Source organism: Poeciliopsis prolifica, unplaced genomic scaffold (assembly GCF_027474105.1).
Source record: "Poeciliopsis prolifica strain line A6 unplaced genomic scaffold, Auburn_PproV2 SCAFFOLD002, whole genome shotgun sequence".
NCBI classification, from domain to species: Eukaryota; Metazoa; Chordata; class Actinopteri; order Cyprinodontiformes; family Poeciliidae; genus Poeciliopsis; species Poeciliopsis prolifica.
The window spans coordinates 2,426,437-2,440,741 of NW_026562377.1; the positions used below are offsets into that span (position 1 = coordinate 2,426,437).

General features: G+C 38.6%; 1 protein-coding gene across 9 annotated transcripts in view; it reads right to left on the bottom strand.

Moving 5' to 3' along the window:
* Positions 1-268: 268 nt before the first annotated feature.
* atp11b (ATPase phospholipid transporting 11B (putative)) overlaps positions 269-14,305 on the bottom strand; it is a 57,124-nt gene continuing 43,087 nt past the window's right edge. For 6 of the 9 annotated variants that reach the window (XM_055046415.1, XM_055046385.1, XM_055046434.1 and 3 more), the window contains 2 exons: positions 10,863-11,026; positions 269-5,639 (listed from right to left, as the gene is read on the bottom strand). In XM_055046415.1, coding sequence (XP_054902390.1) covers positions 5,558-5,639; positions 10,863-11,026 — 246 coding nt within the window. In that variant the 3' untranslated portion in view covers positions 269-5,557. Of the gene's footprint in view, positions 5,640-10,862; positions 11,027-14,305 lie in introns of those variants that run through there. The other 3 variants (XM_055046394.1, XR_008607056.1, XM_055046443.1) reach the window with 3 other exon arrangements.

The window sequence follows — 14,305 nt, forward strand, 5'->3', positions numbered from 1 at the left end:
AATACATTTAATTAAGGCACATATACTTACCAATTATACATTTTTTAAAAAATTAATCAAACTTCATGTCTGAAAACTTTTAATCTCAAAAACACTCCAACAAAATCCATGTGCAAAGTTTAACTGTCTGGGTCTTGCAGGTTTTTTATCAGTTTTTCTTGATAATCTGCCACTTAACATAAAAACTCTGAAATGGAATATAATTTGGATTTGTTTGGTAAATTGGCGTTTCCATCAGATTAGCAGTGAAAAAAAACAACTACAACAATTGTTCTCATAAAAATGTATTTATTTCGTAAATAATATTTCACCTCTAATGAATACAGACAGGAGGGACAGAATAATTTATCAGTGGACAGAAGTGATAACTCAGGACACGGAGCAGCACAGATCTGATGGCTTTGACATTTTCACTCTGATCCTCATGATTCAATTAAGGAAACGTTCATTTGATTCAACTTTAAAATGCATTTTGCTTGTTTGGGGCCATAAAGTTCAAACTTGGCTTGATTCTATTTCACAAATATCTAAATTTAATCAAAGATAACAGAGGGGAGAAGTCAGCAGCTGATAAAAAGAAGCACAATTTATTTCTGATGGATGATTAAATATTGAACGACAATCTTAAGTAATCTCCTAAATGTGTTCAAGACATTTTAAGGTCATTATGAATGCAATTTAAGACCCATGTCTTCCGAGAAATGTACCAAATAGCAAATAATTTGCCCTAGCCCTTGATAGAGATCTAGCAAACTCTAGTAACAACTAGCTGCTAACAAAGCTAAATACAATAGTTACTAGTTAGCGGTAGCATCAACCGTATCGAGTCACTGAACAACTCGAACTTTTGCCTGACAATAAAAATCTTACAAGAAAAGAAAACCCAGAATATACGAAATAAAAATGTTCACAAAATTCAAGAAGAGCAATTAATATATCAAAGGCCAACTTAAAAAAAAGAAGAAAAAATTATGACATTTTAATACAACAGAGTATTAAGGCCATATAAAAATAAATTATAAGTAATGAGGACAAAGCCAATGTTACAAAATTAAAAAAAAAACAACATGAGCATAAAGTCGTAAGAATGAGAAAAAGTGATTATTACCAGAAGTTATACAAATCACTTTATTGTGTTTTTATCGTCTTACTTTCAATTGATAAATTATAATAAGGAAAATAAAAATAAAACATTTAAGAGAATAAAGTCAGAAATCTGACGTATGCGTTTGACTCAATTCTCATAATCTTTATTTCCTTAGCATGACCCCAATACTCCATTGTACTTAAAAGCCTTAATTTAGATAGATTTAAACATTTTACGCATGTGTGCACAACTGGCAATATTTATTTGTAGCTTTTTTGGCCAGCAGCTCTACTCACTCTGACCACAAGGGGGCAATAGATCTGCAGTTTCATGTATGGTTCTGCCCTCCTCATGCAGAAAAAGGTCCAGCAGCAACATCAATGCAGAAACGAGACAAACATCCAGACCTGGAGATGGTTCTACAGTCCTGATGGATTTCTGAGATGGAGACATTTTGAAGCAAATCTTTTTGTTTTTCACACAGCCAAAAGAAAAGAGCTGGATTTCTGATCACATTGAAGAAGGAAAAGGAACGATCCTTGATCTCTTTCATCATTCAGATGCAAATACTGTGATAAAAGGGGAACCAACCATTTAAACAGAAGTGCTTAACAAGAAATGAGGAACAGGAAACGACCGCCTGTCAGATAAAAGATGCTTTTGAGTTGCATGATGGGAACTACAGCTCAAACGTTGCATCTTAAACTGAGCCATCATGTTTTTAAACTGTCCAAATCCATACAGTAAAACTAAAAAGGTTCAAATTTGAACAGCTTGTAAAAATTTAAACCAATTGAAATTAGAAAAGTGAAACTCCAGATGTTTTATGAAAAATGTGTTCTGTTGGTTTATTCAGCTTCTCCGAAAACAAGAATATCAAAACCTAAAATGCTTGACATTTCTCCAGCTGTTAGTCACTGCTACCATCTACAGAAAGGGTAAAGCCATAAAAGATAACTGCAAAAAATAACAACAAAAAAAAACTGGCTCTTTCAGGGTATGTAAGATTTATTAATGGATAGTTTAGTGGAAGGAAAACGTGTGGCAGGGAGAAAAAAAAAAAAGTCAAACTTTCTGCCGGTTTTATGAACTCAAGACATTTTAAGACCCTTGTAAATTAAATTTAAGAAATAAAATTACTAATTTTATATGGCAGTGTCACGCTTTTTTAATTTATTTTTTACTCAGAATGAACATTAGCATCGTACGGGCCAACAGAAACGAGAAAGTGGAGAAAACAAGCAACATCTGATCAACTGTCAGAAAATTCTCACAGACATAACAAAATTTAAGACGTGTTTAACAGCAAACTTTCAAAAAATTCACTAATTGAAGACATTTTCGATAAACGAATTCAAGGATGTGCAGACACTAAAAATGCCCTTTACACCTTTTTCCTTCCACTAAACTTTCCCTTAATGTAATTGGATGGATCATTCAGAGCAACTAGCTTCTTTAGAAACAATCTTAGGGCGGCTAATTGATGACAACATTTCTGTACTAAATGTTCTTTTTAATCGTCTTTTGTAATATTTTCGTTTTCTGTGAAACTGTTTTAAATGGATTAAATCACAACACTTCCCACCAATGGAGCATCTACATCTTCCTTCAGGCAGGCAAGATTGTAAGAATGGTTCACGTTAACTACAATACCCATGATGCAACTCAGTCAGCTGGTTCTGCTGTGGAAACATTGGCTTCAAGTCCACTTTAACAGCTTTCCAAAAGTCACAAAAATACTTTCAGGAGACTTGATTCAACTGCAAATAAACTTGATAATTTTATTGAACATCAATAAATGAAGGTCCATCCTGGTCGATCAGCAACTATGAGGTCAGCTGGTTAAAAGAGCATTTTAGTAAATTATCATTTAATTATTCAAACTGGACATTTGTCTTTAAACTCCATGAACCAATAATGTGATATATGCAAGAAAAACAACAAAAAAACCTTTTACAGCTATAATAAATACACCTTCGCATCATCAGTCGCACCTGTTTGTGTTTCTTACAGAAAGTAAACAACAATATTCAAATAATTAGCAAATGGAAACCTGTTCTTCCTGGGTGTGCTGAGGCTACTGGTGTCCAGTTTAAACCAGTTAGACGTCTTGGTGGGAATTAGTAGCCTTCAGGAAGCCTCAACACTCACATTCACACACAGAGGAAACGAATGCGGCGAAAAGAAAACAGCAAAAACGTGGCATGAATGATTTCTGAGGTGTTAATGAATTTCTTTTGAAGCAATGAGAAGCAAGAAAATGTGATATTTCTGATATGTGGTTTGTGGAAACGCTCAGCTTTTCTTTCTGAAGGAATTTTCCTGAACATGAAAACATTCTTCAGTCTACTTTCACCGCAAAAACGCAGAATATCACCAACTGATGTGGTTTAATTTCTAGTGCAAACATCTGAGTTCATTTAATGTGAGACAAAACTAACTTACAGGAAACAGAAGTTTGTTGTGAGTCGATTCCTAAACATTGATGAAAAAGTTTCACTTCTGACCTGGGCTGAGCTTGGCTGGCGTTGCTAGCTAACGGCGCAGCGCTGTTCGTATTTATTATTAAGGAATTATAATAAATATATTATAATAAATGTTGGAGCTTGTTGTAGCAAGCTCCAACATTTTGCCAACAAGTTAACTGTGAATCAGTTTTGTCTTAATTAAATATCTGCACTAGAAACTAAACCAAACTTGATTTTGTTTTTGCAGCGTTAAAGAGCATCAACGCCAACTTCCAAAAGCTCCTCGCCGTTACGCTTGTCGATAAATTATTTCTCTGGGAAACGTTCAGGAACCTGGTTATGCGTTTTCCCGCCTTGCATCTTTAAAATAATCCCTGCGGTTTGTGGTTCTGTAACTAAGAGGCTTTTGGTCGCTGGGCTGATGGAGAAAAGGCATTTTTCACTTCAAAAACACAAAATCCCATGAAGTATTTTGGTCTCGTTTCCAGCGCAAATGTTACTAATTTACAAGCAACTTTTCAGCACAATATATGAGCTTGTTTTAAGACAATAACTCTTTAATATAAAAGTGAGACAATTGAAGTTTTTCCATCTTAAATGTCGGTTTTACTGGAAGATTAGTTCCCTCACAACTTGCACTTTTTCATCAATATCAAGGCGTCGGAGTTAAAAACGCTCCCATATCTCCCTGAAGAGCCTCTAGTCAGTTAGGTTTGTCTCATCTTACGTATACTGAGATATTTGTATTAGAAACCAAAAATACTTGGTGAGAGTTTGTGTTTTTGCAGTGCAGGGAACAAGAACAAGGAAACAAGAGGCTCCAACAGGTTTGATCTGCAGTTCCATCACTTGTATTAACTATATGGCTTTTTTAAAACATCCGGCTCATCCGGGGGACGAGAGGGCACAAAATATTAACTACAACTATAAGAGCTTCAATCAGGCACAAAAATAAAGAGCTACACTCCAGTCTTGATCCGGGCGGTCTTTGGTACCACAGTAGTTTATGTTGCGGGTCCCGGCAGAACCTCTGGATGCTACAGAACTCGTTCCCGTCTCACCGGCAGTTTAAAGGTGCAGCAGCGGATCAGATTCCTGGAAGCAGCGGGATCTTCAGCTGAGCTTCGAGCATTTCTCACCGCAAAAACCAAACCTTGCCAAGCATTTCTGTCCAATTTCTACTGCAAACGTCTTAGATCACTTGAATTAAGACAAAACTAACTTAGAAGCAACTTTCCAGCAAGAAGTAGGAGCTTTTTCTAAGTCAATATTTCAGTAATTTTAATGAGAGTTCCACTTTATCTTCTGAAAAATGTCTAACAATTGAAATAATCTGCTTAAAATGGGCCAAACTAAGAAAAATATTAAAATAAAATGTTGAAAATAAATTTGGATATGAATGAAGTTAGAATAATACAACTTTATTCCCGTAGTTTAATCTTTCCATAGTGTGGCTCTGATATCGTATCGAACTTTTACGTCAATCAACATGAAGGCATTATTTACTTTATAAAAGCTCCTACATCTTGATGAGAACTTTCTTGTAAGGTAGTTTTGTCTTAATTCAAATGTACTAAGACATTTGCAGCTGAAACTTGACCAAAAACACCCGGTTAGATTTTGTGTTTTTGCAGCGTTAGCAACATTTGTAGAAAAAAAAAATAGTCTGGATAGAGTAAGTTTGCTAATATTCAGGTCTGTTTTCTGTTCAGAGGAAAGAAACCGATGTCTTCCTTGTTTTTAAATATGTTTCTCGGATCATCTTTCAGGAATCTGATATTTCCTGTCCGTGCGCTGATCGTATCTTCCGACGGGAGACGGCAAAACCAGGCCGACCCGTTTCATTTCCTCTGATGCTCGTCTCGTTCTTTCTAAGAATCGGTGAGCCGCAGGGACACAAAGACGCTACGGACCCGATCCTGGCTGGTTCCCACTGATTTTAAACTGGAGTGGGCTCGTAAAACGGTACCGGTGTGTGTGTTAGGGGTGGCGGCCGTGGGAGTCAACAGCGGCTGGCCTCGATGGGCGACAGAGTCAGGATGGTTCGGTCATTGGAGTAGAAGTTCTCTGTGTCGCTCCAAGACCTGGAAACAGCAGTGACTGAAGGTTAGGAGACAGGCGCAGTGTGTGTGTGTGTGTGTGTGTGTGTGTGTGTGTGTGTGTGTGTGTGTGTGTGTGTGTGTGTGTGTGTGTGTGTGTGAAGCAGGAGAGCTGAGGTGTCAGTAGCTATAAAAACCAAAAATGATCCCAATCAGTCAGGCTGGAGGAAGCAGAGCGGATGGGTGGATGATGAGTTAGTGAAGGGTGGATGAGTTAGCGGCGAGTTCCTGAAGTCTCTCCTCATTAAACCGTCGTTCAGCTTTTACTTCAGACGTACGTTTAGTGTGAGAAGCGTTAGCAACCATTAAAAATTAAATGAATCGGTAATTAAGCTTCTGCAGCAATTGGAAGTAATTACAACTGTAACTAATCGATTATTCAGACAATTAATCGGATACAAAATTGCTGTGTAATGCTGAGTTTTTCATTCACTTCAATTCCTTTTTTAAAATAAAAAGCAAACATTTAAATAATTGTCACTGTTTGAACAACAGGAATCAATAACCAGATCAATGCCTCCTGCACAACCAGCAAGATTTATGTGAACCATAAGTCAACAAGAGCCTCTTGTTGACCTCTTGTCTTTTCCAGCAGCCATTGTACAGCAGTAAAACCAGCTGCTGTGGTTGCTACGTGACAGGCTTCACTGGGGTTGCTCGGTAACAAATGACAGTTAAAAACTGGGAGGTTTTTGAAAGGGCTCATTTTCCAGACACCAAAACACAGCTGGTGTTTCTTTTAAGTGCTTGGGTTGATTTTAGAAGCAGTTGAAACTCAAATGGAGGCATGAAGACAAACAAAATGTGAATTTTGCTTAATAGTTCCCCTTTAAGAGTCGGTGAGGGGAAGAAGGAGGCCGGCCAGGGGCCTTCACCTGGCCTGTGACTCAGATGGTGAATTAACTGGAGGCGCTTACATCACATACGCTACATCAGCATCTCAGCTCGTCTAACGGAGGAAAACAAAAAACAAACATCTGAGCTCAGAAACCATCTCTAAGTTCAGACAGAAAGCTTCAGGGAACCGAGAACAGGACACGCCGATTTCTGGCATTAGCAGCACATGAATAATTAATCTGAGATTAATGCAGACTTTAGGAACAAAGGGACAAAAAACACAGAGGAGGAGAAGGAGAGTGACTGTGACATAAGCAGATCCAGGTGACATTGTATACAAAATACCACAGGAAGCCTCAACGCAACAAAACGGTTGGAGTGTTCTTGTTTTGTACTTCCTGTCGAATGGGGGTAGTTTTTCAACTCCGCTCGGCTGGAACATCAGGAACTATAAAACAAGCGCTCCCTTTGTGTTGGCCTCTTCTCAGAAGCAGACGTGAGGCTTCAGGATCCAATAAAAAGCAGTCAGTAGATGCAGGAAGTAACAAAAGAAAAGAAAAACCCTCCAGACGTAAAACTACACTTCCCAGAAGCCACATTCCTTCTCACTCCGATTTTCACCAAACTTTGGTTCTTAAAACAACAGGAACCGGTTATGACTCAGGTGATGCACCAGTAATACAGTCAATAAATAAATATTTCTGCTACATGGTTTGTTCAGTTCTGACACAAAGAATACTTTTCCGCTATGGCAGTATCAATTCACTCCAATTACCTTTTAAACAAACCATTAATAATCTGTTTTCACAATCTGAAAGGGGAATTGTAGATGAAAGAAGGTATTTGGTTTGCATATTAGGATACTACTCTTCCTCCATCTGCAGAGAGTTAGGAGAGACAAAGCAATGCAGAGGGATAAAACAACTGCAGATTCCATTTATTAACTTCATTGTTTCCATTATAGTAAAAAGCCGACCGCTGCAATATACATTACGTCCTCCGGTTTTTTCTTAAATCCTGTGGGATGGAACAAATTGGTTGTGATTTGTCACTTGGAGGAAACCAATTGGTTGCTTTGTGCCAAGGTCAGAAAACAAATCAATCAACCCCACAGGAGGCAATTCGTCTAAAGTGAATCATTCTTTAATGGGAAAATCTCAGCCTGAAGGTTTGTGTTTGTTTCAGAGAACTGACCCTGACAGCGACACCGCGCAGCCGCAAGTAGGGAAACATGTTCACCCACAAATACTGACAATATACATCTGCAGTAACGCACACAGAGAGATGCACCAATCACAAATGGAGACCAATTTCAGGTCTGCAGGTTTTTGTTTCGTTCTTTAAAAAACTGCATTCGTAAAACTGTTTTTACAGTCGTTTTAGCAGAGGAAAGGAATGTAAAGGAGTGTAAAGTCACTTTAGTACAAGTTTCTACTGGTAATTTAAACAAAGACAATTTTCCATCGATCTTTACCAAAATCAAAGTTGTTTAAACAGCTGATAGTTGGTTGATTTGCTCTGATTGGGGACCAAAGGTGCAGCATTTGTTTTATTTTTAGCTGCTGTGGTTCTCTTTCAAACGATCCAAATCTTTTGAGAAACCTGTTCCCCTCCTCGCCTGTGGGGGCGCTGCACCAGCATCCACTGAAGAAGACGCTTGGCGCCACTTCCTTCTTCACGACATATAAACAAAAATGGAGTAGCGACAGAAATTAGCGATTGTAGGGTTTCTCTTGACAATGACAATTTCTCCTGCTACCGCTAGCTCAGCACGTTTGTTTACCCAGAATGCTCTGTTGTAGCGCTCTTCCTGATTTGGAGAAGTCTCTGGTCTGCTTTGTGTTCACATATGCATTTCCATTAACCAAATTAAAATTACGAAAACACATTTATTTAACAGAAATGTGCCAATTTTGAGAAGTTTTTACACTTTTTTCTCAGCTGCATCAAAGTTTGTGTTGCGATAGAAAAACTTTTTTACCTCATGCTAATTTGTCAATAGCAGCAGAGAGCTTATTTATGGACACTGGACTCTGTGGACAATGTGGAAAAGTGTTTGCATCCGTCGTTATTTTAAGTTTTCTCTCTCACAGCTGTAAGAAAGACAGTATCAATAAAAATGACGAAAACTATGATCAATAATTAAGCTACAAACTGATCAAATTGGTCAAATTCTTGGGCATTCTTTAATTTCCACTGCATATTTTTTCCTTTTCTAATACACACATCAATTAAAAGAGAGGAAATTTGGCAACAAAAGACATGAATGTAACATCTTCATTACTGATCAAATCAATATCTGGAGTCCTGAGACATTTTGAGAAGAATCGACAGCTCAGCAGAAAGGGCTGATCACTTCGTCTGATCAATAACCCCACAGAGTCGCTGGGATTCAGGTGGACTCTGATAGAAACTGCAAACCGAGAGCTCAGCCTCCAAACCGCCAAGTAAAACCTCAACATTTCATAAAACCACCTGGATCTGCAGCGCTGATTAACTGAAAGCTACCAAGCTGCACTGAACGGACGTCATGCTACGTTAGCATCGTTCCTAAATATCAGCCGGGGACCCACAATGCATTGCTGCTCAGTGAAATAAAAACATTAATAAGAAAAGAGTCCACTTCCCACTGCTGTTTGTAGCTAAATATTTAATGTGTATAGTGTCAGTAAGCATTTAATATTTGGATACTTTATGATTATACCAGCCGGCCATTATCACTGCGATGAGGTTTCGGCTACAGATACAGTGTTGGCCGAAGCCGACCGGCTACTTCATGATGTAGTAATGTTGTCTGTTAAAGTGCATAACAAACTACAGCATTTTCCCTAAAAGACCCGCTCCCCGTCTGGACATCAGACGTTCGTTTGAGGAAGGATCACAGAAGAACAGGAGAATCAAGACAGACGACACAACAGATCACAGCACATGGCAGACAGACAAACGGCAAATACATTTGCAAAGGCGTCGGATTTACAGACGAGACACTCAAGAAGCTGCGTTTCCATCGAAACCGCGCAGAGTGGAATTTATTCGCTTAATGGGAGATACTGATTTCCAAATACTCAATAAAACTTTTACCATTTTCACTGTTTTTCAGACGCATCAAATTTTGTTTTTCACAAAACTGGAAATATTTTTTGTGTCATGCTGGTTTGATTCCTGCAGAAAGTTGAAAACTGGGTCTAACTGGGTTCCTTAGAAGAGATGCGCTGTTTACATTCATCGCTGCCATGATTTTTAATGATTTATTATGGGAACAAACCTATTCATGTGTGATTTTAATTTAAAATACATTTGCAAAGTTGTACTTTTTTTTAAATAAGTGGAAGTTTTCGCACATATTCATTGGAAACGCAGCATTACATGCATTTTTGCAAGGCACAAATATCAAATGTGCGAAAATGTCGAAAGAATACAGTTTTGTTCCGTTAAATAAGTTCAATTAAAATTACATGTGAATAAGTTTGTTGACGTGATAAATCATTAAGCAGCAGCGTCATCCTGCTGCTACTTCCTGTCACTGCCTCGTCCTTCTGCCAGCAGCAAGACCCGCTTCATCAGGTGATTCGTTTCATGATAAACTGGCCCAGAAGTTATTGCAATAAACGATAATAATGTTGTTTTGCAGTAACATAAGAACACATTGACTGGAACTGGAAGACATTTTAAATATCCAAAATAAATAAAACAGAAAAATATTTGAAGGAAGGAATCACGAATTTTCTGTTTTCTTCAAAACAGAAAATTGTTTTCCTTTTTTAACGGTGAGAAAAGGAAAACAATAAATCATGCTTATGGAAATCACTGAGCTTTAATTTATCATGCAATTAAATGTTTGATTTTTTCATTGCGACAGGCTTAAGAAGTGTTTCCACTGCAGTTTTGTGAATTACAGCTGAAAAAAAAACACTAGCACAAAAAGGTTTTTTCTAAATTGACTGGTTTCCATTAAGCAGATTTATTTTCATAATCCCAATTATTCCAGTCGTTCGGTCAATGGAAACGCAGCTGCTGATGTGCGAACCGTGATCAATAAATAAAAATATCGTACCAAAGTCTCCCTGGTCACAGAACAACCATCGTACTCTGAAGCGTTAACCTCTAAATTTTTGGTTTCATTGCCTTTCCGACTCCAAACTCCGCCGGATGTGTGTGTTTAATCATGCCGCAACAGAAGAAGTCTGTAAGTGTTTCATCTTCAGCCTCCAACTCCTTCCTAAAACCAGCCTTTAAAAACCACCGACGCTCTGCTTCCCCGCAGTGCGGCCGGATCGCGGGCTAAAACACTCGGCGCTGCTGCCCAAATCAAAAGACGGTTCATCAGGATTGATAATCATCGATTCTCGGCGACGCTGCAGTCCTCCCCACCTGTTGCTGCGGCTGGATGAGTGGCAATTGTTGACGCCGGCCTTGCATTGTCCCGTCATTTGTTCCAGGAGGCGGGCCAGGCGGGAACAGCCGCTTTGCCCATGTTGGTAGCAGCACAGGGACTCCACACAGCTGAGGGCCTGCGCCTGGGGGGCGGATAGAGACTGCAGGAGAGCAGAGACGGTGAGAGCAGGAGGAGCCAGAACAAATGTGTGAAAAACAGGAAGCATGGGTTAGTGAAACATCATGAGCAGAGGGAAGAGAACAAGACAGCAGGAGAGATTGGTGGATAAAAACGAGAAGAAAAAAAAACATGTTAGATCAAATAGATGCAGTTGAACAGTTTCTGTGATTGTTCAGTAAGAGTGACGGGAAGATGATGCTGCATGCTGTCTGGTGGCGATGAATTACAGGGAATACACACAACATGCAACAACAACACGGGAAAAACAGCAATGTACAAACTTTTACTCCTAAATAAATCCCGGAACGTATGAAGGAGGGCGATGGAAAGAAAATATAAAACTAAAATAATGAGAAAAGGTCGCATGAGAATAAAATAGAAAGAGAATAAAGTTGTAGTATTTAATATGAAATTGGAGAGAAGCTGATTTTACCATTTTCAAACTTTTACCTAATAGAAAAATCCTGTGAGACAAAAACTACATAGAATACAAGAGACTAAATAATCTCGTCACAACAAAATATTATCCCAGACAGGATCATCTAAATGAATCTGCATAAAAGTTAATTTATTTGAGTAATTCCATTTAATAAAGGGAAACTCATTGATTTACTCCACAGGCTGACACTTTTCAACTTTCATTATTGATTCCAGATAATGAAAATTCCTCTGTTATTGTGAATATAACAATAAAATGATTTCCATCAGACATTACAGAGATATTGACTGAATAGTGGTCACCTCTGCAAGGAGTTTAAGCCACAAATTTCGTTGGAAAGTTTGATGAAAGGAAAAACAAGCAGGACCCTCAAAACAAAGTCCTGTAAGTATCAATACCTGGTTCAATGACAATGGTTCCTTTACTGGCCTGAGCCCAATAAAGAATCTGTGGGGATTATTGTCGAGAGGAAGATGAGAAACATCAGAGCCAACAGTGCAGACGAGCTGACTGGCAGTTTTAAATCAACCAGGGCGTTCTCAACACGTCAGCAGGAAACAAAGCCTGATTACCTCCAAGGAAAGCTGCAGAGATGCAGCAATTTATGCAATAGGAGGCCTGAGGTATTCAGTGCATACAACACATAATTCATGGACAGCTTTCAAAAGACCTTCATTTCTGTTTTTTTTTTTTAAATCCTACTTTTCACCTTGCAGAAGACAGAGTTTATAAGCTAAAATACAACATTTTATGTTTGAAATCTGTCTTACACTTGACTGGTCCAAGAAATTTACAAAAAAAAAAAAGTCTAAAAAGTGTCACCAAGTTTTTTCATACATGTGCACGTAATCTGCAAGTCGAGTTTTATGCAAGTTTCAGTTACTCAGATTTAAGACTTTTTAAGACCACTGTGAATATTTTGTGTCTTTTAGCAGCAGCTTTGTGCTTCTCATATGCCATATTGCTCTCTAGCTGATTAGCCAGTAAATTAGCTTGCTGCTTCCAAGAGCTAACTAGCCTGCTAACTTCAGCTTGCTAGTCAACTTTCTAGTTAGATGGCTAGAGTATTAATTAGGTAACTAGTCAGTAGTTAGAAAGTTAATTGGACTTAACTCTAGCTAGCTGGTCAGCTACCTATAGAATGAACTAGCTAGCTAACTTCAGCTAGCTGGTTAACTCTTTAGCTAGAGAGCCATATGCTAGCTGCTAAAGACTCATGTGCTAGTTTGCTAGCAGTTTGCTAGCGGTCACGTTAACCACATGGAGTCATTAGCGAACGCAGCGAGTGAAGGCGTCTGTGCACAACTCAAACTTTTACCTAATAGAAAAAACCTGTGAGACAAAAACTACATAGAATACATGAGATTAAATACTCTTGTCACAACAAAATATTAGACCTGTGATTAGTGTATTTAATGTCAGCTTACATTTTCTTTGATAGATTTAAGACATTTTAAGGCCCTAATGCTCAATAATTTAAGACTTTTAAAGTCTTAAGCCCTGGGAATTTTACTACTGAAATTGATAAACATTTCGTTGATAAATGAAGTTTTAAGCAGTCGAGGAACTAAAACTAAAAGTTTATGTTAGCATTTATATTTGTGATGGATTGCTCCACATGGTTTAGATTTAATTTACGATGAAGTAAGGCCTTCTGATCTGATTAACAAGCAACAGCCTTTACTGGATGGGACTCCATGTTTTGTATGAAATAAATTTTGTTGCAAATCAGATTTATCTGAGAGCTTGTGATGCACGGGTAAACAAAGCTGGCCAGAAACATCTGGGATCAGATTGTTCGTCCGATCTGAGTCAGCAGCCCGGAGACGGCGGGCGGGCGGGTGATGTAGACGAGGCAAAGCCAGGATCACAGAGACGGAAAAAGGAACGGAGTCAGGTTACACTCTGGTTCCTCACAAAGGAATGAAACTGGGGAACATTGGCATTTAGTAATTCACTGTGGAAATTAATTACAGGAGGACAAAGAGGCAACAAATTGCCTTAATTATCCAAGTCCAACTGAAAGTAAATTCATATATAACCAAAAACTGAATTTCCAATTTGAAGATAGAGGATATCAGAGAGTTTTATCTGCTCTTTGAGGCCGTATCTGCTAAAGGTGCAAGCCACTGTCCTCTGATGTTTTGCTGCACCAGAAATATGAGACGCTGGCTTCAAGCCAAACTTTTGCTTCTTGGCTGCAGACAGCAAAACATAAACAAATCAAACTCCACATAATTTATTCTCAAACTAAAGTGCTCTTAGGAGGAACTGCAAATAGCACATTCCTCTGGTCAGGGTTCACTCACTCGGTGGCCATAAAGCAAACCAATCCATACACGTTAAGCACCTGCGTTTTTTTGCTTTAAATGCGACACATTTCCTTCGGTGAAAATCAAGCGCTGCAGGTCGACAGGCGACTGTTGGATTTAGCTTGCAGTAAAACCAAACCAATGGGATTCAAAGAGAAAACAGACTGAGGAGTGAAGTACTCTGAGTGTTTAGAGGGAAACGTGAAACTGCTGCTGCACGCGTTACAGAGCAGGGTGTTGCTAGGCAACCAACGAGTGGGTCAATTAGTCGACTCCACCAGCCTTGGTTAGCTAGCCCTGAGAGGTTGAGCGGCGAAAGCCGTTCCTCCGCCTACATCCCCCAGAATGCAGTGTGGTTCGGCAGAAGACTTCAGTGAAATTCATCAACATTCTTTGATTAATTTCCTATTGATATTGATCACAATAGATATTGTCATAATTTTATCAAATTCCTCCCATTTGGGACAAAAACAAAACTGTGGTCCAAAGGGAAATAGAAGTAATTTAT